The sequence below is a fragment of the Apus apus genome, chromosome 4 (assembly GCF_020740795.1).
Source record: "Apus apus isolate bApuApu2 chromosome 4, bApuApu2.pri.cur, whole genome shotgun sequence".
NCBI lineage: Eukaryota > Metazoa > Chordata > Aves > Apodiformes > Apodidae > Apus > Apus apus.
In genome coordinates this window covers 50,082,669-50,108,677 of record NC_067285.1, presented here as the reverse complement: position 1 = coordinate 50,108,677, position 26,009 = coordinate 50,082,669, and the positions used below count along the sequence as shown (strand labels likewise).

General features: G+C 39.8%; 1 protein-coding gene across 3 annotated transcripts in view; it reads right to left on the bottom strand.

Annotated features, from left to right (window-relative positions):
• The window catches only part of LARP1B (La ribonucleoprotein 1B), a 31,561-nt gene extending 7,587 nt beyond the window's left edge, over positions 1–23,974 (bottom strand). For 2 of the 3 annotated variants that reach the window (XM_051620038.1, XM_051620039.1), the window contains exons 1-11: positions 23,495–23,974; positions 15,656–15,717; positions 14,676–14,735; positions 10,897–11,065; positions 9,419–9,562; positions 7,178–7,321; positions 6,762–6,930; positions 2,891–3,035; positions 2,514–2,688; positions 1,544–1,716; positions 688–1,065 (exon numbers count right to left, since the gene is read on the bottom strand). In XM_051620038.1, the coding sequence (XP_051475998.1) occupies positions 688–1,065; positions 1,544–1,716; positions 2,514–2,688; positions 2,891–3,035; positions 6,762–6,930; positions 7,178–7,321; positions 9,419–9,562; positions 10,897–11,065; positions 14,676–14,735; positions 15,656–15,717; positions 23,495–23,792 (1,917 nt within the window). In that variant the 5' untranslated portion in view covers positions 23,793–23,974. Of the gene's footprint in view, positions 1–687; positions 1,066–1,543; positions 1,717–2,513; positions 2,689–2,890; positions 3,036–5,767; positions 6,011–6,761; positions 6,931–7,177; positions 7,322–9,418; positions 9,563–10,896; positions 11,066–14,675; positions 14,736–15,655; positions 15,718–23,494 lie in introns of those variants that run through there. The other variant, XM_051620040.1, reaches the window with a different exon arrangement.
• Between the last annotated feature and the right edge of the window lie 2,035 nt (positions 23,975–26,009).

Sequence of the window (26,009 nt, the reverse complement as noted above, 5' to 3'; positions counted from 1 at the left end):
TGATGAAAGAAGGGGTTTCTTAATAAACCAAGAGCAGTAAGTGACAGGATTGCAGTGTGCCATGCTGACCTATGCAGTGCTGGAGTTCAATGATTCTGTAATTTTATGGCTTCTTAGTACATTAAAACAACCTTGCAAAGTTTTGAAAGCCTCAAAGATAGATGGTCACATACAGGCTAGGAAATAAAAAGGTTTCTATAATAAAATCAGTGCAATCCGAAGTTTGCTCACAAAGCTATCATTCTAAAAAGCTACAAGGGAACAGAACCTCGATATAAAACTACCTTAAAATGACTGCACTCCTTTCCCCTCTCTTATTATCACATCTCAGAAAATGTCCCCTGCCCCTATAGCAGGGGTTTGCTAATGTTACGAGACAAGCTATTCATAGAACAAGGAAACACTGAAAATGTTGAACCACCTCCAAAAAGTTAAAAATAGCTCTTAAAAATATTCATTCAAACATTTTGGTCAAATCTGTGACAAAAAAAAAAAACAACCTTGCTGGTTTTGCTTTCAACTGCTTACAGTATTATTAAAATAAATCAATAGACATCTAAATCCAACTACTGTCAGTTTTCCTTCAAAGAAGTGTAGCATTTTACAATTATGTACCAGATGGCTGAAATTATTTTTTTATCTGTTTGGACAGGCATGGTTTTCAGGTCAAAAAAAGAAGAGAGTTACCTTCATCATAGTGTCATTTTCATTTTCACTTTGCACCATCCACAAATCCTGTTCGTAGTAGTATAAGCCATCATTAATAACTTGAGCAAGTTCTGATGTGATTTTTGCACGGCATATGTGGTTGCCAGTATGATCTCCACCAGGATGTTTTCTCAGATATGGTGGTGTCTGTGTTACAATCAAAATCTTGTTTATGTCCTGATCATCAATTTCATAATCAGAATCACTGTCTGACCAATCAGTAAATTTATTCTTCTGACTCTGAATTTGTTCCATTTCTTCATCAAACAAGAAATCAAGTTCTTCTTGGTCTTGTTCCTCTGGAGGTGGGGGTGGCTGTTGTTGGTCTGGTGTTTGATCAGGTACGGGAACGCTGTCCTAAGGTGGAAAAGGGGATCCATTATGTATTTTACTCAGGTAGTGATTATCCAAATGGGAGATGAATAGACCATGAGAGAACATTTTCAACACACGAAGGTAGGCAAATTAGAAATAATACAGCCACTTTCAGATGTTTACGAAGTAAATTACTGTTACAAATGCTTCTGTCATAAGCTTTTAGAACAATTTTCAATTCATGTTTCAATACATTTTTCAATAATCATCAGGTACAACTGTCCCTCAGCAGAAAAAAATAAATCAATCGGTATTTCATTTTCATGAGACTTGCATCAGGATGTTAAATACACTTAGCTATTCTAGATCTGGCAGAGTGAGAAGGAGGCACACTGATTGTATTGCATTATCAAGCATCTTGTACGTTAAGACATGAAATTCTTGTTTTACAGTATAGTGTGAAAGTTGGCTGATTTTGCATTTGTTTATTTAAACATAACTTAAAGGCTTTTGTTTTCACCTTTAGTTTGACTGTGGATGTATGATGCCTCTTCTTCACTTCTATCCAAGGTTCAGAGTCCAAATCAGGCAAACTTGTAGACAATCCTTTAGATATTGTCTGAAAATTACTCGTTTCAGTGTTTTCCTTTGGACTCAGAGCACTTCCCATTCTTGGAGAACTTGGTGCTGACTCTAGCAGGGGAAAACAGTAGTTCAGTTACTGCTGTAGGTTGTTCTGTGTTTTTAAAATTGTTTCACTAATCTTTCTTTGAACCACAGCTACCATATTTCTACCTCTCTGATTAAAAGTTACACAGAGCAGAAGAATCTCATTTCATTTTCAGGAGACAGCTTTTCACAGTTCACTCAACATTTTAGGAAAAGATCAATTCTAGCCATTTATTTATGTGGAAAGTTTCTAAGAGTCTGAGAAAAATTCTCTGTTATGCAGAAAATGCGAACAGCATCATTAGTGACATGTTTTCTCCACACCATCCTCTGGCTCTATGGACAGGTGCCTAACTCAGTCTTCATTCTTCCCACTGAATTCCAGACAACATTTTAGTAAGAGATTTCCCTGCCAAGTGCTGTCAGTAAACAAAGCCATCTCCCTGTTAATAACATAAGATTCCCCATCCAAAATCAGGATGGCCCAAAGAAAGAGTTAACTTTCAGCCACATCAAAATGTGGCAATTTTATGACTAACAAGATTACTATTACTACTTCCACTACTACTACCACTAAAGGGCTGTAGTCCATCATGCTATATTCTGGAGAATGGTCACAGCCATAACACAAGACATTTTGATCTACTTCACATCAGCCATGCCAGCCATGTGACTTGGCAACTGCAAGGCTGACAGGCATACCAGCTGAACAAACAGTTACCAAATGTACAACTTCTATTATGAAATCAGTATCAACAGGCTAACTTCCTAAGCTAGACAGACAGTCCTAAACTTATGTTTCTATAAAATAAATCCTTTACCAGTATGCGAGCCAAAAATTTGGCCTGGTATGAATTCTGGACAATTGATGAGCTGAGAAAAATCAGTTGGTGGCAGACTGCTTGGAGGAGGACCTGGAATTGGCCACTTTTCTGGATCAACTCTTTTTCTTATCCTCTGATCCACAGTTTCAACTTCTGTACTGTCCTTTAGGGCCTGTGTGACAACAATATTACCACTTTAAAAACTTAAAATATCTGGCACCATCCAAAAAGGAAAAACCCCCACAAACTTTGCCATTTATAGCCATTCTATAAAATCCTTGTCATCGCAAACAGTATTTTTTCTTAATTTCACATGAAATGGCAGTACAATTAGCCAAGCCACTTTCTACATACATACTTCCAAATTATTTTACCTCCAAAATGAGTGCAGCATTTGTAGTCAGAGCTTGCATACGACGGAAGCTAGCAATCAATGAAACAGGCAGAAATCCTTGTTGGTCCATCTTTCTCCTCAGAAAGAAGTCTCTTTCCAAATTTTCTGTGCTGAAATAATACTCACTGCAGAAAGAAACACACAAATATGAGCCTACTATAGCTTAAAGAAAATCCTAAAATAGCAACTTAAGAGATTCCTTGGTCAAGTCTTCCATTAAAAACAGAGCATACTTTCTTTGTCATTAACAAAACTGGTTATTTTAAACAGGTGTATCCCTGTAAGCAAGACTTACAGAGCAGCACACATGCTTGCCATTTTAAGACAGTCATGATGCAGTACACAGGACTATAAAACAAAGCCTCGTAACACTTGCATATATTGACTATATAAGCAAAAATCTAGGCTCATTTTTTTTCTTTCACCCATCCCCTCCCTTATTACTTACATGAAGAGAAGGACACAGCATTCTCTTAGCCTCCATTTAGATGAAGGACAACTACTGCTTATAGTCAGGGCACTATTATTCCCCACACAGCAATATCCTGAACTGTACCTTTGCTTTTCTCAGTTTCCAGTACATAAGAAGGTTTAAGTATCCTATCTGAGTGTTGAGGCAAATACATTCACTCTGACTCATTACTTCAAGCATGCTTGTGGGAAGATGAGAAAACAAAAATAGTCATGTTGTATTTGTCATGAAACTGTACCAAAAGGCACAACAGTTCATGGAGAAAGTTAAAGTCTAAAAGAAGATATCATGTTTAGTGCATAAAGGGAAGAGGGACAAGGACCATTTCAAGAACTTGACAATACCACAGAACAAGAGACAAGGGACGAAGAAGTAGCAGAAAGACAAATCTTCTTAAACAATATGGCTGCTCTATGAAACCATCAGGGTGTCAAGACATGTTATACGTGGTGAAGAGAAGTAAAGAATTCAAATCATGATCTATCACACACAGCAAGTGAACAAGAAAACATTCTATGAAAAAGAATGGAAAAAAACCCAATTTAATCATTACTACTAAAATCTAGGCCTTTCACAGAGTTAACACATCATACCGTGATTTTGTGTGTTACATTCAAGGAATACGCCTCATCAAGCTCAGGAAAATGTAGGTAGTGAAATATTTAATGGAGAGCAATTAAAATTTTATGTCAAATGAACAGAAGTAGTGCAAAAATAAAATGAGAGCATTAAAATGCTGAGAAAAAGCACCCACCCACATGCAAATGTAAATAAAGTTAATTCTAATTTCAACAAATTATATAATGCTAAGTGTCTCCACTGAACTTGGGGATAAGGTCAAGATTACCAAGAGGAGAGGACTCTGATGATATCATTGACCCAAGGAGAAGTTTGATAAAATTTCTCTCTCTAATTTTTGGTAGCTAAAGAAAACCAAAGCAAAAGCTCTCTGTATGAAACACTCAGCTCCAAGACAGAATGAATATAAAGTCTCAAAGTTGGACAATAAGACATACAACAAATGAAAACATTGCCATCAAATCAGAGGAAACAGAGAAGAGAATGAGGCTTCTGAAGAATTAAGCTCTTACTCAGAAGAGCTGAACAAACTGATCAGTGAAGCAACTGTGCACAAAGAGAAGGTTTCTTTCAAGAATATCCTATTTACTGTTCTAAACTGCCACACTGCTCTTTTCCCTCCCAATCTGGAAGATAAGCAAGCACAAAAGCCACATATCAACATTTTACTAATGTTACCTTTACAGTCATAAAGTAAAGGTAAAGTCTTGTAACGATTCACCTAGTTAAAAATTCCACAAGCAGAAATGGACAATGACTGAACTTGACTCAAACTGCCTCATTTGATGTCCATCACTCTAGAAAAAGGAATGTGAAAACCATTAATGATAAATTAAGACAATGCACAGGTTTGCTTCAAGTAAAGGGAAAAACCTAAACACACACACACCCCCCCTTCCAGCTTTTCTTTTTCATTTTCCTTGGAGTCCCTTCACTTACTCCTGAACCAATGTAGACTTGGAGACATATGTGAACTTAAATCTATTTTGTTTTTAAAGAGGACTTTAGAGTTCTACTGCATGTTGCAGACTGAGGAGCTGCTAAGTGCTGAAACTATTCAGGCTGATAACTTCAGCCTGCAATTATAAACTTGAAGATATTTTTGTCTGTAATATAAATTTCACTCTTGCTTGTACATCAAAAGCTGCTCTTGGGATAAGCATGAAGTGCTCGATAGCAGTGTATTTCTTACTGTAATTTCACATCAATTCAGTTGGACACAGTCCCTTAAGATTTTTTCCTATTAAGCATGTAAACTGTTTTAAATTCATAGATTCACTAGGATTCAAACCAATGTCACTTCTTTAATATATTTTGACTTATCTTGGACTCCATAAGGAACTCTGCGTAGCTTTATCCTGTATGTGCTTTCCTCTTTGGTATAGTTACTTTAATATTTTATAACTACGTTATAAAAGGTGGACTAAACCATCCCCATTTAGAAGCTAGTAACAGGTAATTGATGAATAAAGTCTGTTGCTCATAATTTTTAATGTGATAAAAGAATTTAATAGATTAAACACCTGTTTCGTTTTTTTAAAGCAACAAAAAAGTGAAGTTCTCTTCTAAACCTGCTCACGAATCTCCCTCTCTCTCACAGAAATCAAACTCCGTAATCGAACTGCCTCAAGAACTCATATCAGACAAGCAACCAGTGGCTCTGGTTAGTCAGCCATGCCAAGTCTTCTACTGACACCTGCCAACCTCTTGTTGCTACAATAAAATACAAATACAACCAGAAGTCAGATGTGACCAATGCTTTAACTGACATTTTTCTCAGCAGAGGGGGACATCATCATGTCCTACCTTAGAAGGTCTGGATTCTACACTGCATGCCCAGAAATCTGGCCAACAGTCTGCGCTCCTCCCTCACTTGTCTGAGGACAGTGCAGGCCGATTATCCTGACATGGGGGTACATGTCCACTGTCAGGTCTCATAGGGGCCTGGCAGCAAGAGTAACAAAAAAAGACTGCAATAGAAGTTTTGAAGTTCATAGCCACATGTCAGATACTTTCTGCCCTTAAAGAGGCTTTTTTCTTCCTTTTTGCGTCAACTGTAACAAAAGAAGCAAGAATAAAATAAGCAAGTTGCTTTATGGAATACAAGGGCAATCAAAAACCACCACAAAGGCATCGCAGACAAATGCCATTGCAAGTATAGAAGATGAAGTATCTGCCAGTGGTGGAAACTGTCTCTTTAAAATGAACTAGTGGTTTCCAGGCCCTTTTTGACTTGTCTCCTGGTGATAATCAGTCTTCCAGATGGTTTCTCATTGCCTAATGGTGTACATGAGAAAGTAAACATTTCAGATTATTGAAAAATCAAGTATCATTGCAAAACTACTCTCTTTCAGTTAAATGCTTCAGGTGAAACACTGAAAACATAAAACTAACAAGACTTCTCCAAGTGAAATTGAGAGCAAATAAGGGAAATGTCTAGCTGCATCACCCAAGAAGAGCTTTAAAGGCAAACAGACCAACGGTACTCAAAAGCACAAGCTCAGAGACATCCATATCTCAATTACATGACAACATAAAAAGAGGGCTATGTACCATAAATAAAGCAGGTATACAAGTTAGAGCCAGACTACAGCACAAGATGCAGAACAGCTTCCTTAAAATTCCTCCCCATCACTGAAGTTTTTCCACCCCACTAGTGAATAAATTCAAACTGACACTGGTAATGATCAAATCAAAAAGTTACACTGAAATCCGTTAATCTCCATCTTTATATGGATAATATGGATTTTCATCTTAACTACGTATCTAAAAATATCTGCAAATTAAACAATCAACTCACATTTGATGCTTTATATATTCTTTGAGAAGTGCTTCATCCACAGAGTACATTTGCACTCCTGTTCCATCGCCGTAGTAATACATCACACTAGCATTAAGCTCAGGTTGAAATACTTGGTCAGTTCCTTCACCATACAGTTCTTGATAACCAATTGAATATTCAAAGTTCACTTCAAAATAAAGGAGAACATTAAAAAAAAATATGAAAAATATTAGTCCAGGACTGAAATATTAAGGCATGTTACACACTGCTATTTTACGGTTGTTCCTCAGTATTTGAATTTTAAAAGACTCAAGCTACTTAATTACATTAAGTTACAGGATACACTTTTTGAGACAACTCTTACTTCATGTGCAAACAATATCATCATAAACATGATTTTAAAATTTTTGCTAAACATCTACTTCTCTGCATACTTCTATTGTTTCCTTTGCCTCGTCCTCTTCCTCTGCCTCGTCCTCTTCCTCTGCCTCTGGAGGATCCTCGAACGCTGCCACCCTCACTTCTCACACTGCAGACTTCATCGTGGTCATCTCTCTTTTCTCTATCACGACGCCAACCTTTAAAAGAAAAAGGCATAGTACTTGCAATCATAATTAAGTATCACAGTGCCAAAAAGTCCCTTGTAACACTGACTCAGTTACGTGGGCTGAAACAGAAGGCCAGATCTGAAGCTGCAAGGGTGAAACGGGAAGGTTTGCCCAGCTGTGTTTGAGGGCATATTGGCAGAAGCTGTTTGCAATAAAGAAGAGTAAAGGGGCTTGACTGGCCCAGACTGGCCCATCTCAAATGCTTCTGAAGCAAATAGACACTGGTGCCAGCTCAGGGATCACAATACCTGTGATCAGCTCGGTACAGGAAGAAATGATCACGCAATTCTCCTTCCAGGCATGATAATACAGTCTCCTCCTGTTGACAAGTCCTGTTACCTACAGAGAGCTAGGAGGAGCTGCTAGCTCTTGATGATCCTGCTCAGGGCGGTTTTCCATGGCAATGGCTCTCTGGAGCCTCCCTTTTGCTTCCCAGAAGCAGCCCTATCCCTCTCCCCTGTTCTGCCCATTTAACAGCAATTGTTTATTCTCAGCTGGCTGCACCCCAAAATGAGCTTTTAAGCTAAGGACCCCTTTGTGCTAACGCATGCAAAACTAAAATGACTCTGTAAGAATCTATGAAAGGTTTTCATATAAATATGTGGTCTGCACACAGCAAAAGAGAACTAGTGAGCAGAAGGAAAAGCAAGCATGACAAAACCAGACCCCAAGGACCTTCGCTGCACTCACTACAGATCTTAAAAACAGGTGTAATTCTCAGTTTACCCATGAGAGAAAATTAAGCCCTCTCTCACACCATTTTATTCTCTTTTCCTAACACTCTCAGAAACTTCCATCTTTAGTCAGTCAAGCTTGCTTAAAGTTTCTTTAAATTGTAATTGGATAGTCTTCCAGATGCTCAGGGTCCTCCTTGTCAGAGGAATGCCCAGGGATACCACCGCTACTTGGTCAAATTAGAGAGTTCCTAATTTAACAATGGACTGACTAAGCATATTATTCTTTGTTTGTATTAGAAATAATCATATTTTACTAGCAACTATTTTTAATGAACCCTACAACAAAATACATACGCTCATACATTCAAGTTCCTGTACTTTCTGTCAAATAAGACTGAACTTTTATATAGATCATAATCTGTATGTGTCTTTCTCACTGGAAATTTGGACCTTAGCCTTCATATTTGCTACTCTCAACCTTAGAGTTTCCAAGTCTGTAGGCATTATTTGGACTATTTCCCCAAATCAGCTTCATTTTTGTGCTCTGAGAGTACATGTGACTCAGACACATGCAAAAGCCCCACATACAGCGCCTTCATGAGCTAATGTTTTGTTTAAACATGAAACTAGTTTGTTTTTTTTTAATTTAAACACCCAATGTTCCTGAAGAGCAAGAGAAGTTTTATGTTTCCTCACACTGAAACTGGTCTCAGATCAATAGAGCCTTGAAGTTCTGTATTCAGAACACCTGAGGACCAGAAGCAGTACCAGCTGTGGTGCAATTCTACCTCTGTTGTGTTAGCACAACTTTTTGTACAGCCATGGTGAGAGACAGGTTGTGGAACTGCAGGAAAAAACAACTGGCAGAATGGCCAAAGCAGAGCTCAATCTGTAGGTCCACAAGCAATTGTTCTAGTAGCAACAAGCCGCAGGCACAGCAGTAGAGCAGGACTGAGTGGCCACCTTGTGAGACTCTTGCAAACTTTCTGCATGGTAAAGCTGTGACTTAAGACTCTGTGGGGAGCCATGAAGAAAAAAAATCACCCTGCTCTGATTCAGAGCACCAGCACACACTGTAAAGGTAGACTGTTTCCAAATTCAGTTCCTCAGCAGAGTCAGGGATTGAGACATTACAATCCTGATTGATTTGTGAAGAGGTTAAAAAAAATGTGCCAGTAAGCGTTTAAACAAAACTTTACAATCTGGAATTGGTTACGCTATGGTACAATGCATTTATTTTTTGCTGTTTCTAGGCAAATATTAACACTAGGTTTTACTTAATACGGTCAAAGTCAAGTTTCAACATAAACTGCCAATCTAATGCCTACTCAAGTGGTATTACACATTATTTGCCAGAAATAGAAAGCCCCAGATATTGAAAACTACTTACTTCTTGTCTCATTCCTTCTGTTGTTATGAGATACCAACTTGCTTGTTTCCAGCAGAAATCTTGAGCTAGTTCGAGAGCCTGGTCTTTCTTGACTGTCTGACCTTACATCATCCAGGTGAAGTGGCACCCATTTCTGCTTGTTACCTTGAAAAGTTAATATATTGCTCTAAATTATAACTCTACTTGAGGTTTCAGCTCCTGAGAAGATTCTAAAGAACTCATCTTGAAGAACTAGTAACAGTGAATTTCAAAGTTTACAAACTGGGAGAAGCTTAACATTGGAATTTTAAGATATGACGAATTATTAAAAAATAATAAATGCAGTAAACAGGAATTTCTCAAACTGAAAGACAACCTTACCTAAACTTCAAACATAAGAAATGAAGGTGAGCTTTTTTATTTAATGATTTTTTAAATATAAGCTCCATTACCAATAATTTATAGTTACATAAGTGTTAAATATACAAGTATAGTATTCCACAACTTGCACATGAAACTTAAAGGTAAAAAATTAAACAACAAGTTAACCACTAAAAAAAAAATATTTCAATCACAAACCATAAAAATGTTCCTGAGAATTCAGCTGTGGTACTGTATTTTTAGCATAAGATATTCAGATTAAGTTCACCCGTGTGCATAAAAAAATATTAGCAAAGCTGTATTTTGTTGTAGGCTGGTCTAAAATACTCACTAACCATTTAGTTATTGATTATATTTGCTGTTCTATACTTGATTGATATTGTGGACTTTATACCTTTGTAGCTAAGAAATAAAAACAAATACATAAAACGTGTTATACACACTAGGATAGATTTTCACTTAGACTGAAAAAATAAAAAGCAACAAATTATTTGTTTTTAAATATATACATGGGAGGATTAACAAACCTAAAAACCAAAGATCTTTAGGACCTGAAAAAATGCCAGCAGAGAAGGAAAAAGAAAAAGCAGCTGATGGTGACAATATCTTAAAACTCTCTCAGCTCTTTCTCCAGCCTACTCCACTGTAATGACCAAGTGAGAAACAGGTTTGCTTCTTATTTTTAATGTAACAGATTGAATCAAAAGGAAATAATAACCTGGTTTCATTTTCAAGTGATCACCTCAAGGTGTAAGCTAGTAGTAAAACATGAAAATGTAAATGTCGGTATATACAAAGTTAAATTCACATAGCTCTATCTAGTTAGCATAATAAAGATGTGAGAAGCAGTAATGGTTTGTACAGCCATGCTAAAATGTTCCAGAAACTGTCACAGCTCCACAGAGTACCAGGAGGACACGAGCTGCTCCTTTCCCAGAATTCCCATTTGATTAAACAGAAAAATCCAAAACGTGAGAAAGCCTCTTTTAAGCTTCTTAGCAGAAAGCCATATAACCTGTTATCACCTAGAAAATGCAAAGCAGTTTCATGCTATTCAACTGGAATTAATGTAACTGCATCAATGGTGACTCGTTGCATTATACAGTGCCCAGACTGACCTTTTTTCCTTTGATTATTAGTTTGAGCTTCATCTTCACTAATATTATCTCCTGGACCATCAGGCTTTGCCTCTGGGTTGTCCTTGATTCCATTATTGCTTTTTTGATCAGATTTCTCTTCCTTTTCTCTTCTATTTGTTGGCTTCTTACTGTGACTTACAGTCTTACACTGCAAGAGATAATAGAAATTATTTCTGGCAGTACAGCTGCTGATAGCAAAAAAGGTATAAATTTGCTTTACCTATTACAGTTCTTTTACCTATTCTCAACTTCTTCAGTAAGGCAGGTTTTAATAACTGTTGTTTTGCAAAGTCTCATTTTAAATAGTCATATTTTCTGCTAACTTGGTGAGACTATAAACATTTTTTTATACTAAGAAAGTTCTTGTTTGGTTTTTTTAACTGAAGAATTGCAGAGTGCACAACAATCACATTTCAATACCTCAGACTTGAAAGTTACTTGATAGGAAAGAAAAGTATTACTCACTAGTACATACTGTTCAGACTGATTATCTTCAAAATGCTGTGCTTGCAGAGTACTGAATGGTAAATGAGAAATTCCCATGATGCTGTATTAACTCAACAGCATTCCAAATGTTCAGGGAAACTATAAGGACCTATAGGTCTTAACTGTGACAATTCTGTCCCACTAAATCAGAACATGAACCAAAGATCAGAAGATGTGGAGGTATATGATTAAAAATTTTCACACACACACACATTAGAATGTGGCATTTACTGGGAACTGTGTGCCTTGGGTTAGTTCCAGCATCCTGCAGATCATCACTTCTTGGAAATCCCACAGAATAACAGCTTTCAAAGAAGTCAAAATGAACAATGTTTTAACAAATAGGGGAAAGATTAATTTTTTTCTCCAGTATCAATGGAGACTCAGGGATGAAGGGACTGAGAGCACCCCTGTGGAGAAGGACTTGGGGGTACTGGTGAATGAAAAGCTGGACATGACCCAGCAGTGTGCCCTTGCAGCCCAGAAAGCCAAATCTGTCCTAGGCTGCATCAAACAAAGCATGGCCAGGAGGTCAAGGGAGATGGTTCTGCCCTTCTGTTCAGCTCCTGTGAGACCACCCCTGGAGTACTGGGTCTGGCTCTGGAGCCCTCAGCACAGGAACAACATAGAGCTGTTGAAGCAGGTCCAGATGAAGGCCACAAAAATCAGAGAGATGGAACACCTCTTCTATGAGGAAAGGCTGCAAGAGCTGGGGTTGTTCAGCCCAGAGAAGAGAAGGCTTCAGGGAGACCTTATAGTGGCCTTCTAGTACTTTAAGGGGGCTTATAGGAAAGATGGGGACAGACTTTTTAGCAGGTCTGGTAGTGATAAGACAAGGGGTAATGGTTCTTAAACTAAAAGAGGGTGGATTTAGCCTAGGTACAAGGAGGATTTTTTTTTACTATGAGGGTGGTGAAACACTGAACACATTACCCAGAGAGATGCCAGATGCCCCATCTCTGGAAACATTCAAGGTCACATTGGGCAGGGCCCTGAGCAACCTGATCTGGTTAAGGATGGCCCTGCTCACTGCAGAGGGTTTGGACTAGATGATGCTTAAAGGGCCCTTCCAACCCAAAAAATTCTATAATCTGATATAACTACCTGCAAAATTAAGCTTTGCAGACATGTCTGCCAAACAGAAAGAAAAGTGTTGTAGAGATACCTTCTAAACCTGCTAGAGTATGTACAGATACTGCAGTATTATGTCATAATTAATTTGAACACAAAGCCTTCCCACAGACAAATAACTGAAAATAAATACAAGCTAAATGTTATTTGGTTTAACAGACACTACATGAATTTGTATACTAAAATTCTCACATACTTAAGTCAGCAAAAGGTTAATTGACATCTATGCCATACCATCTAAAGCATCTGGTAAATAACAAATCTTTTAAAACAACACTCTTAAAAGCAGACTGTTTCAGCCAGAAAACAATGAATGTGTATATTCTTATGAAACACTAGATATGTGTCTCTCAGCCACTAAAATTTGTACTGTACAGACATAATTAACCATATCAAAATTTGACATAATAAGCAAGTATATTAAAGACCTGCAGTGCTAAGGAGAATGCCAAAGATACATATCCACGTTCTCTCAAGTCACTAAAATCAATACTTCCAAAATGAGAAAAAAGATGCTAAAATCAGCATATTCTAGACTTAGTCACAGATCAACATCAGCATTTACAAATATACTAAAGGATATGATTCCATGATTCTAGGATATAAAATTTAATCCTCTCAGATGTCAGCTAAGCAGAGACTCTCCTTTTCTGAGCATCAAAACATGATAGAAAATACAAAAAAAAAAATTGACACAGTTATAGAGATTCTCTGCACTGTATCTCATGTTACAACAGCAGTCTCTGAAAAGTTACAAAGTTTTGCATAGTGGAACTGACCACACTCTCTTCAAGAACAGCATTTTGGAGTTACTAGACTGTAGCAATCGAAGAGGCTGTGCACCTGAGGTATAAAAAGCACAGGTGAAATTCTTTCTGATCTTATGAGTAACTAAGGAATGAGCCTGATGTACAGCTGAGAATTATACAGCACCAGTGCCACCAGATAGATTAGCAGCTTTAGAATGCAGCTCAGGTGTCCTTCATGAGATTGTTAAATATACCCCTATCTCCTGAAGTGGTAGTCTCTTCCATTCACAACACCTCAGAAACTGACAGGCATACTGATGACGGAGAAGCTTATAAACACACATACAAAAAAAGGTCAAATCAAGGATCTTCTACAAATCCTAAACCACGATGTGTATGCACACTCTGAAGTATTCTGTTATGTGAGCAAGTGAACAAGCATTAATTTATTGCATATAATCTACTCAGGTTTTAAAGATCCTTGTAGCAACCTCAGAGACTTTCTTTTAAATCCTGCAGAATAAGCTACCAGAAGAGCCAAATTCTACCTAGCACAATGTTTTGTCAAATTTGCAGATGTCTATATATTTGACCTGCAACCTGGTAAGACACCTGAAAATGTTTTGTTGCTGACATAAACAACAAAGTTACTACAATCAGTTTAGGGAGAAGGGAGAGACAAAGTAAGCTTGCAGGACAAATTATTCAAGCCAAACCGCCTTAATACATTACTTTTCTGTTTTAATTTGGACACTTTCAATTACACAGTGCACACTGCTGAACCCAAATCTTCACAGGGGTGCAGCAGAACTAACGCAGATTGTGAAATGGCACCTTATAGCTTGCAATAATCTGTGCTCTGATCTTGTTTTAAACAGCCTAAAAGACACATTAGGCACTTATCACTTGAGATAAAGTGAAAGAAAGATAATTTGACAGAAGTTAACTAAGGATCCAGCAAGGAGAAAATATATCAGAGGAACAGGGTAAAGATAACTAAGTTGTCCTAAAACAACGTGACAAAGCATTCTGTGCCACAAGGGAGGACAACATGTTCACAACCCCAAAGGCCTTCCCATCTGTGCATAAGCTTCCCAATAAGAAGAGAGGGAAATACAAGTTTTTAAATGGTGGAGGAAATATGGCATGTTTTTACCTACATGTCCATGGCACACCACTAACGATAAACAGAGTATGTGTGGGCTTGTGAAGGTCTCAGAAATTCCACTGCCAGTGTGGACAGTTAAGCACAAACCAGTACCCTGAATCACTGGCAAAATTTCTGCTGAAGCTCTGCAACACGCAAAGCACATTCTAGGGTGGAAGGTATTAAATAGAGAAGTCAACGTCATTTTAAAAAACATAATACTGAAGATAACACAGCATACTTACTTCATTGTTTGCTATTTCACTTGGTGTTGGCCAGTTTGTGATGTCACCAAAATCACCACCCTGTAAAGATGACAAAGAATTTATATTACTTCCTAGATTTAGTCCTTTTTTATACATGGAAGTTGTCAGTCATGAGTCATATGGCCAGACTACCCCTTTGAGCAGAACCTGTTAGAAGCAGCATTTTTTTTTAAATGAGAAATACAAAAGACAAAAACGACACAATTTTTGAAAAGTGTATGATCAGTTGTAGAAACAACTACTCATTGCAGTTGCATCCAAATCAAGGTCCAAGACATCTTAACCAGAAATATAAAAAAACTGTCAGATTACATGTTGTCTTGCACGTAGCTTCCTATATGATTTAAAGGTATTACTGCTAAGAAGTCTTTTAGCTTTTGGAAAGCTTTGAGCACAAGTATTATTTGACTCAAAAACAGGTGGCTGTACAAAATTTTAGAAAAACTTTCATTAAAAGGATTCAGTGCCTCCTATTGTCATAATGGTAATTTTTACAACAGCACAGAAAGCATCCACACTACAAGATACACAAAAAACCAATCCAGTATCACCTGTGCTCAAGTGATGTTGTTTCTTTGCAGCCCCTTCCCATTTTTATATAATCCCATTGCTTTTTTAAAGAACTGTCCCTTCCCTTATCACTCATACATACACCACTTTAGCATTTAATTTTAAATTTCCCTTCCTTTTTCACTTTTTCTCTGCCTTCAAAATTAACCATTACCAAGGCAGAACAACACATTCCTGGCTGTAAATTCAAAATACCTTATTCTTAGTTTAGTAATATCAGCCATTCACCATACTTAATACTTACAGCCAGAGATACTTTGTTGAAATTGTTTCATAGTCCTACCACATGAGCTAAATGCCAGTTTAGATTAACAGGTAAGATTAACAGGGATTTCTAACACAATCAGTTGAGTAACCCATAGCTAAATGTCCTCCTGACAAATACAAACCTTGCTGCATTTCCTTGTCCTGGGTTTCGCTGCTTTTATAACTTTAGTGGAATTCTGTAGTTCTGAAAAGGAAAAAAAATATTTTCAGGTGAAGAATTAGACTGCACTTAAAAAGATAAAGGATAGTAGAGTTTAACAACTCTGTTTAGCTATCTATCATACTACACCATGGGTTTTTTGAGGCCTTGATAACAAAATCAACAAACATTTCCATAAAGTAACAAGCAGCAGACGACATTGAAAAATTCACATTCATGACATTAGGTATACAGGATACTGTATAGCACAGTATATAAGCCTTTGCTCAGCTATAAGGTTCAGACTATCTCAAAATGCTGGTATTTTAACCAAAGAAGTAGCCAAAAAAAAAATATTAAAAAAGAGCCCCTGAAACACATTACAAAAGTTATCCTATTAGAAGTTGTATTTATAAGACAGAACTAATTTACAAAACACATCATTATGTAAGCATGGAAAAAACATATAAGCAACTACATATCCACAAATTCCTGGTAATTTCCTTTTATAAGCAATTAATCAAATGCCAACTCAAATTTAGCCATATTGTTCATAATCAAGCCAAAGCAATGAAAAAATATAAGGAAAGGTGAAAAGAGAAAATTACTATTAATATTAAATTAAGAGTAAGGAACATTAATGCCCAAATTCCACAACGGATATGTTTATAAAAACATGAGCATTTGCAATGAAGCTGACACTCATACATTTCCAGAACGACGCTGAGTCAAGACCTAAACTGTAACAATGATTCTGTCTGACATCCTGAGCCACAGTCCATTATTCTTCTACCAGTAATATCTGTTAGGAAGTAATATAATGCTTGGAAATAGCTCACTCTTTCATACATATGGCATCATCATTAGGCCTAATGATCTAGGATCAATAACCTACATTGAAAGGGACAGCATCTTTAAACTCGCTAAGTCTTTTTAACTCATGTGCAATTACCCTTTTGTACATGAATCCAATTTTCTTATCCTGTGCAATTTTTCCCTTCCCATCCCAACTGTGTTCTACTTTTTGCATTGTGAATTCAGGGGAGAAAAAACCCAAAACACTGGTACCAGGCAATTTTTCTTGGAGATTAGAACTGAGAGAAAACCACCTCTTAACTTCTGTTAAGCCCTGGTTCTGCTCTCCCAATGCGTATTTTCCCATAGGGAAATGGTCACAACCTCTCCTTGAAACATCTTATTCAGTATTTTATTTCAAGACAAGCTTGAAACATGGAACGTAACTAAAATCACTAGTGGATTATTATTTCATACAGGGATAACATCACCTCCTCAACACTTATCTCTTTCACATCCAGTGACTAATCTTCCTTATCGCAGCTTCACACTGGGAACTCCACCCTCGTGCCCCAGTGACTCTGAAAAGCCTCTCTGTCTGCTTCCTGGAATATGCTGTGAATGTTAAAAGCATAAACTAATGTACACTACATATTCCACTGTAAATTATATCAATACTGCTATATACAACTTGCACACCACATAAAATGTGAATTCAGCAAATCCTGATGGGCCTGTGACCATTGCTACACCATTTACCAGCAGGTTTTTTTTTTCCACTTCCTACAGATCTGCTTTTTAAAACAAATACAAAACACCCCCAAAATGCCTCCTTCTTGTTATAGACCTTCAATTCATTTTAGACTGAGCACTTTCAGAAACACGTAGTGACTGTGCAACCATAATTTTTACCTGTCATTCAACAGGTAAACTGATTGCCCTTTACAAAACAAGACCAACAGCTGCAAAGGTGGAGCAGCAGACAAATTTGTCATTTTCTCCAATAAAACTGCCAATTACCTGCAAAGGTAAACTGACTGGCCATAGTGTTTGTGCTCCAGTAGTCTGTGTACATGCATCCCTCTTTGGCTGTTCAATTACCTTACTGAAGCCCTTTTTCCATCTCACAGCACTTTTACTTAAATTGCTGCTGAAGGACTGCTCTGCAAGAACTTCTACTCTGTGTCATCAGGGCGTAGCAAAGGATTCAAAAATAAAAGACTTGATGTTGCTGCACTATCTTAGTCATGGAATATTATTCCAGGTGGCAGGAGAGGCTATCTGAATTGAGTACAATGAGACCAAACTTGTTTTAAGGCATCTTTCTTATCTGTATGTAATAATTCAAGACCTGGAAGATGCATCTGCACACTAAATGGAAAGAAAACTATTAGGCAACACACTGCCTAGCTGATGATGCCTTTCCTGAACTTAGAAGCCCAAGATCTCACCACATTCCATACTTCCCTCTCCAGAAACAACTCCACAGAGTTTCTTGTCCTCCCCAAAGAGCCAAATTTAACTGATCTTTCCTGACCAGCTTTCTGGGTCTTATCACGTGGGAGCTGGATTTTAGTGCGAAGCATGAAAGGGAAGATAAAGAGAAAGGGGGGGAAAAAATAGCAGGGTGGAAGAGTAAAAGAACAAAATGTTCACTTATAGGTTTTACCCAGGTCACATCTGTTACCTTGTTATGAACAGGCCTAGAGTCACTGTTCAGGCATAACTTTCTGTTGAGCGCATCTCAATTAAAAGCTCTATGCTTAACACTACTCCAATGTTTGGATTCAACACCACATAACAGTGCTGAATACCCAGAAATGGCATCTTTAGCAAGTGGCTCCAGCAGAACCCAACAAGCACCTACAAATAAACTATTTCAATTAATTCCAACCTAACTATATTAAAGAAAATGGCTTATTCAGTCATATGCTGAAAGGTAACCTGTTTAGTACTGGCACACTATGTTGACAAAATAATTAAGTTATCTTCAATTACTTTGCTTGCTGGGTTTCAGCTGAGTTTTGAGGGGGTAGGGGAAAAATAAAATCAAGGATGAATTGCCAGTGATCACCTTCTAATCACTGAATTCCATCCAGCAAAGATGCCATCCACATGAAAACAGAAAACAGCTTTCAAGGCCTTTTTCATTATGATTCTTCCAAGCCTCTTAATACACCACATGCTAACACAAGATATTTTCTGCAGAAAGGCATGGATGTGCAAACATGCCAAGTGCAGTACGTCAAGATATAGAAGGCGACAGTTCTGAGAAATGGAAGATGAATTTTGGAACCACTAAAGCAGCAGCAAACCTTGGGGACAACAGTAACAGAAAAGGAAGAACAGACTGGATGAGATTAAGAGAAGCAAAGTCTGTGTATAAAAATGTATCACACTAAAGTAGCCCTGATTACAAGACAAATTACCCTTAAATAGTAGTACTTCAGAATGGATGGTTGGAAGTTCTGCAAATAACCAGTCAGCAAGTATTTTTTTCTATTAAAAAGGGAGGGATGATACTGCCAATTTCTTCTGAACATGAAGTCTATTAATAAAGGTGCAACACATTTGATACAAACATAGTTTATGCTATAAAGACTTCTAAACAATATTCAAGTTTTAATTTTACTTAAACTGCACAAGTATTTCCTTCAGTGAAGAAACAACATCACAGAAATACCAGAAGTGCTTCAGGAGGTGGCTGAAATTGCCCAGCAGAACAGCTCTCCAAAACTTCAGTGGAACATATTTGTTGAACTTGTACATTTTCCTTTCAATTATCAGTTTGAAACTTCATAAATCCATTTTTTATATGAGGAAAGCTATACTGAAATCTATTGTTAAAAGGTCCAAGTCTTTCAAACCCAGCAAGCCCATGGAATATATAATAATATAAATCCAGTGCATAGATTTAGATGCAGGATTATGGGAAATGGAAAAAAACAGTAATCATGCTAACATCCTTTTCTGCAATAGTTCTTACATTTTATAGCAAAACTACAGTAGATTAACCTCCTTCACACCATTTAAACAATTAACCAAGGCAGCAAGTTATGACACCTGTGTCCTACCTATTTACATTCAAAACCATACTGTTTTTCAGCAAAACAAGCAATAGGGGAAAAAAATCCCCAGTACATGATTAATCATTATACTATTTTTTACATTGCATTTGACTCCTCATTTCATTTTTTTCTAAGCTTCTTTACAGAAAGAAAGCTGCAACCTGTGACTAAATTTCTACAAAAGCTTTCATGGTCTAAATGAAGCCCAGGCTAGAGCACAGCAAGCCAGCACTATGTCTTAGTCTCTAGGCAGCAGGACAGATTTCTCTCTCATAACAGGTCTCCAGTTTAGAAACAAAACAAAAAAACCCAAAGCTACCATACAAAATTACATATGCTGTTATATACAACTAAAATGCAGACAGCAGGTTTGCAAAAATAATGTTTTATCCCTTCAGGGTTGGGGTGATTGACAATGTCGGATCTTCTGATAATTCTTAAAATAACTTTTAAAAGCTGCTATTCAAACACTGAGTGAATTTATAGGAACAAATGATAATACCTGCCTTAGATACACAAAAAAAAAAAAAAAAGATAATCAGATCTTCTAGCCATTTACTAATCAAAAGCTTGTTACTCCTAGTAACACAGTATACCTTTTCTAAACTGTACTTTTGCGAGTTGGCTAATAGCAAAGCAAATTAATTTATACAATAGCACTACAGTGAACTGGTTCTGCCACCAAAATATCAGATAAAAGGTGCTCTTTGATGCCCAGAAATAAATGTAATGAAGAAAGACAAACTGAGCACAATACAATAGACTGAAATGCTCAGTTATTTTAATTAACTACATCATTCAAGCACACTAGGAAGCAAACTCACTTCAACCACTTAAGCAGCACAAGTATTTGCTTCATTGAATACTTTCATAAATTTCATTAACCATTTTTTAATAATTATCTAACAAATCATTGGAGACCCCCATCAGCTATATAAATTACATGAAAACTAGAGAACCTGTCATTTAGACTCCCCTTCGCAAGCTTACAAAAATTGGTAGCATTTTAGGTTTCAAAGAGGTAGGAGAACTTTGGTAATAAAATTATTTTGACAACTCTATCCAAAGGAAATAATTTATATGGAGGAAGGGTAACTAGCCTCTTCTGTGAGCCCCCAGCCCTGAGAGGTACCTAAGGAAAAACAAGACTCAAAGGAAAGACAAGGAATACAGGACTAACACTGGGGTGTTCCACAGCTTCTGTTTGGATGTATCTTGTTGGCTGAATTAGGAAAAAGCTTAGCTTGTCACCTTGTAAAAAATTATCTGCAAGATTATAAAGGACTTCTTCCTTGCCACCATTCCTCTCCTCTTACTCACAGAGCTTCAACTTGCAGAACTGAAGACTTGCTACAATATATTGGCTGGGCACTTGTAAGGGAAGGCAAAGGGAGGAAGTACTTTCATCCTTTGACAGCCTATGCTAAAGCTAACTCCCTGTATTTACCATCACTGGGATTAGACTGAAGCCTATTAATTGTGCTAGCAATTTCATACTGCTAAAAGTCTTTCTCCATGAGTAAAATGCAGATTAGGATGTAAAAGCAGCCAAATAATTCTGAAATTATTCTGTTTAAAAGATAAGTTTAATAAAAGACTTAGTCAGAAACAAGGAACTGTGGTAACAAACATATAGTGAAAAGACAAAATATATTTACATTAAGTGTTTGCTTTAATATAACATAACCCAAGAAAAAACAAACCAACAAACCAAGGTCACAGTAACAACGTTTTGACTAAATTCTTTCACTGACACTTTTTAAGCCTTTTGTATTACTTTTTTCCTTCTAGTGTCAGATGACCTTAACAGTTTCTTCCAGTAACTAGTCAGGTTGGCCTCTATTACAAACTAATACCACACTAAATTGAAAGTCAAAAGATGACAGACCGGGGTCAATTTTCTCATGTGTGTAACTATCACTGAACATACCATACATGCACGTCTCAGGAAACTTTCAACAAATTAAGCCAGGATCAACAAGTCAAACAGGATTCAGTCACTACTTTGATGTGAGATTCTTGTACGTTTTATTATCCTCTTTACGGATAATTTTACATTCCATCCCAGTAGCATTTCTGCTCATCTCATTATTTTACATGACTAATTTCCATACTATTACATTCATAAGGGCCTAGTGTGACTGATTCTGCTTTGCCCACATGCAATTAGTTACTTCAAAATACATCCCTCCTTGCAGATGGAGGCACATGGCAATTCCTTCAAACAGCCAAGAAAGATCAGCTGCTTTGTCTTTTACAACTGAAAGAGCAGTGGCTCCTTCACAGTGCTTTAGGTGGTGGCCAAACCAAAACACACACCCTGGTATACGCTCTTCACCCAATACCATCACCAGCAATGTCGACTACCGCATTCACTCAATTATACACTGTGCACTGAAAAAGATGTTCCAGTGCAACTACTCGTTTTAATATTAATTTGGCAAAGGGTAAGCACAACTTCTATGCAGAAGAATAATAAAGTTCTCTGAAATAATCAAGTTCAGCATATAATGTACACAGTGTATGAACTCACTACTTCCTTTCTCCTCCTTCCTTCAACAATTGTTTGTGTTTTATCTCAAGTGGAAAAGTAAACTTAACAGAAGGGGAAGCACAAGGTGCTACATCAACAAAAGCAGCCTTCCCAATGCTTCTGATGTACCATTATTATTACTGCCACAGCAAGGCAAATGAGTGGCAAGTTCTCTTTCATCCACAGAAAAGACCACAAGCTGCTGCCCAGCAAGCTGGACTGTAGAAGCTAAATAGGTCTTTATGAGTGCGTCAGTACACACCAACAAAACACTTGAGATGATAAAGATGACTATATATGTTGCCAAAAGGTTTGATCTTAAACTAAGTAGAGATTTTGTGGTCTGGAGAACTCTGCTTGCATGACCTGTATACTTGAAACTATAAATTATATACTTGTCTTTGTGAAGGAAGTACGTATTTAATTCAAGGATAAAAGTGACTGTGAGATGACAAAAAGATTTGTCAGGTGCCTTCAAGAGCAAGTGCCGAGACTGAAATTCTCAAGAAACACAGGTTGAAATAAGTATTTTGAGGTCAGCAGTTTACTTCCAGCCAAGAAAAATACTCCCAAGAGACAGCTAACTTCTAGGAAATCTGTGCTAGCCTAAGCATAAAGCCTAGCAATTTCAACCCAGGTCTTCAATGACCTACTCTGTAAAGCTATCTGCCTGTTTAGTTGGTACAGAACCTACACAGTAGCTTTGTCTTATGTGAAGTAATTAAAGGCCAGAAAATTACACCACGGCTGCTCTCCCTCTCTTTCCAGATAAACAGTTTGAATCACGGGAGCAAGCAAACTGAACTACTTTTGTTAACATTTAAGCCTCTACCATCCAAACCTTCTGGAAAGCAAAACCAACTAACGGATTGTACAGAGGGCCTTACTCTATAATTAGGCAAAAAAGACCTGCGGTAAAGCAAACGGCATTTGGCAATATTTCTAAAGAAAAGCAGAGCGAAACAAGTAGCTCACCAGCCCTATTCGCCAGCACCAGAGCTCGCCGGAGGTCACACACCGGCCCCCACGCCCCCTTCCCCCTCCCTCGGCCGGGGTGACCATTTGCCACCCCCGGGAAGCTCGCAGCCGGCACAGCCTCTCCCTCCCCCGAATCCTGTCCCCGCGTCCCCATCTGCACCCTCCTTCGCCGGGAGCAGGCGGCGGCCGGACCCCACCTCCCCTCGCTCGCTTCCCTCCTCTGCCCATGTATGTCAAAAAGCCGGAGCGCCCGGGCTGGCCTGCGGCAGGGCTACCCCGCACCGCCGGCCGCCCCGCACCCGGCCCTGCCGCCGCTCCGGCACTGCGGAGAAACACGCGCGTTTCGGCTTTAAGCCAGAAAAACAACCCACCCCAAACTGAAAACAAAACCCCCCCAAACAGAAACCCAGCACCACACGCCACGCGGTGCCCGGCCCGCCGCTCCCACCTCCAGTCCCGGCCGCCGCACCGGGCTCCTGCGGGCCGAGCGGCCCGTCCGCCGCGGGCGGGGAGAGGCTGCGCCCCGCCGGCCCGCGCCGCCGCCACGGGTTCTCCTTGGGCGGCGGGGCTTCCACCGCCGGCCGCCGCCGCTCGCCCTCCTCCGCGGCCTCCTCCCCACCGGGGCTGTCGGGCTCGGGCCGCCGGGGCTCCTCTGGCTCCCGGGGCCGCCCGGCCGCCGGGCCGCCGCCCTCAGCGCCCCAGCCCCGCCGCTCGGCGGGCGCCGCCGACACCTGCGCCGCGGACATGCCCGGGCGCCCGCCGCGAGGGGCCGCGGGCAGGGGCGGCCGCGGGGAAGCCCGGGCGGGGGGCCCGCCTCCCCCTGCCCTCGCCGCCGCCCCGCCCCGCCGGCCGGGGCTACGGGAGATCCCCTGTCAGCTCCCCGGGCCGAGCCGGGCCCTCGCACCGCTCGCTCGCTCCCTCCCTTCCCCCTCCGCCGCACGTTTAGCGACCGCCTCCCGCGGCGCAGCCGTTCCCAAAGCACCCGCGAAGGGGGCAGGGAAGAAGCGAGGGGAGGGAGAGCGAACCGCCTCCCGGCCCTGCCCGGCGTGCGCGGCCGCCGCGGCGAGGGGAGGAGCGGGGCGGGGCGGGGCCTGCGGGCACTCCCGGCGGCCGCGCTCGGAGCCGCCTCCCGCCGCGCCCGCGGAAGCGGCGGCGCTGGCTCCGCTTGCCCCTGCACCGGCCCCCAGAAAGCTCCAGCAGCGCTCACCCCGGGCGCCGGGGGTGAAAAACCGGGCGAAAAACTTCACTTCAGCTGTTCAGGCAGCCTGGTTGGTACCACACCGCGCTGACCTTGCCTTAATTAAAACTCGGAGGCGGGGGCAAGTCTATTGAGGTGCAGGATGCCAAGCGGGCAGGCACCGAAAGGCGCCCAGAACCGAGCCCAGCCGCACGCCCCACCCTCGGAAACACAAATACACACACAGCAACTCGGCACTCCTCACTGTTGGAAAAAAAACTATATATATATATATAAAATCACGCAGCTGGTTTAAAGTGAGCACACGTCCCAGTTTTGAAAACTTCATTAGAATCTGCGATAGTTTCTATCTTGTTGGTTTTTAAAATATCAAGTTAAAGTGAAAAATATCAAATAAATACCAAGTTCAAAGTGAAACTGGCTGCCTGAGTGGAAGGCCAAAATGAAACACGTGGAGGGGAACATGCAGCACAGGATACAGCACCAGCTGTGCTCCTGCTCTCCTGTACAGACACACCCAATTGAAGATCATTTAAACTCTCGAGTGATGCTTACTGCACATTTCATTTTCACAGGTCTTTCCCATACTTGTACAACCCAACCAGACTCTCCAAACACAGTAGGAGGATGAATACGTGTGGCTGAAGGGGACTTAACAGGTTCAGCACTTCCAGTAGCACACGAGACAGAGAGAATGTTCAAAGGGCACGTGAGAACACACCTGGATCCAAGTAGCAAGGGAACCACACATCATCTAGGCACTGCAACAGCAGGGTACCCTCACTGCCACACCACAACTGCTCTGCCTTCCTGCTTTCTGCCAAGGAATTCCCAGACATCACCCTGCGCTGGCACACGCGCTCCTGCCTCGCTCCCTGGGCTGGTCAGCAGTTACACGCCCTCTTCTGCCCCTGCCTCACCCCAGGAGCACCACAGTCACAGAGTGAGGGAAGCCACTGCAGCCTGAAATGAATCACCCCTTTCCCTCTTTGCAGCCTCCTAGTGCTCCCATCATTCTTCTTGCTTACACCCAAGACACCCTTTCCTCTCCCATTTCTTGTGTTCTGTCACTCAACAGATGTAGGGCTTGGCCCTGTTTACTCCTTGTCTTATAAAATGTACTTCCAAAAATGGCCAACATCTCTTTACTAAACCAATCAAATTATTTAAATAGGCTTTTATAAAGATAGTAATTAAAAAAAAAAAATTCCAGTGTTTCGCAGCAGCAAAATACATTGTTTGGGACAACATAATTCTCTGCCTTAAGGAGACTGTATGCAGTTTTACCCCTTCATCGGAAAAAACACACAAACCCACAAAAAAACCGAACAAACCCTCACTACAGCTCACACTTCTTCAGGCACCAAGGCATTTTTTTATGATTATTCTGGAACTTCTATAGTAGCAGCTCAGAACAAAGGCCACCTTCTACAACACCAAACACTTTAGCTGTCCTGACCTGCAGCAGCAGCTGGTGGACACCTTGCTCCCTGCCAAGCAGAGTGCCCTTTGGTCAGATGAGATGAGATCAGAAGACCTGGTGGAGACCCAGGTCTACCTCAAAGAAACCCCCCAGGAGCTTGCTGCTTTCTTCAAGATATTTGGAAATTAATGATCTTTTGTGGTAAAGGCTTGAAGTTATCACAGCCACCACAATTGTTATGCTACCATAAGCAAACCACAGATTTCATGTTTCAATTCATGTTTCTGTAACTGCAGATTTAAGCTCCAGACATTGGTAATAATTGACTACCTTCTTTTTCAT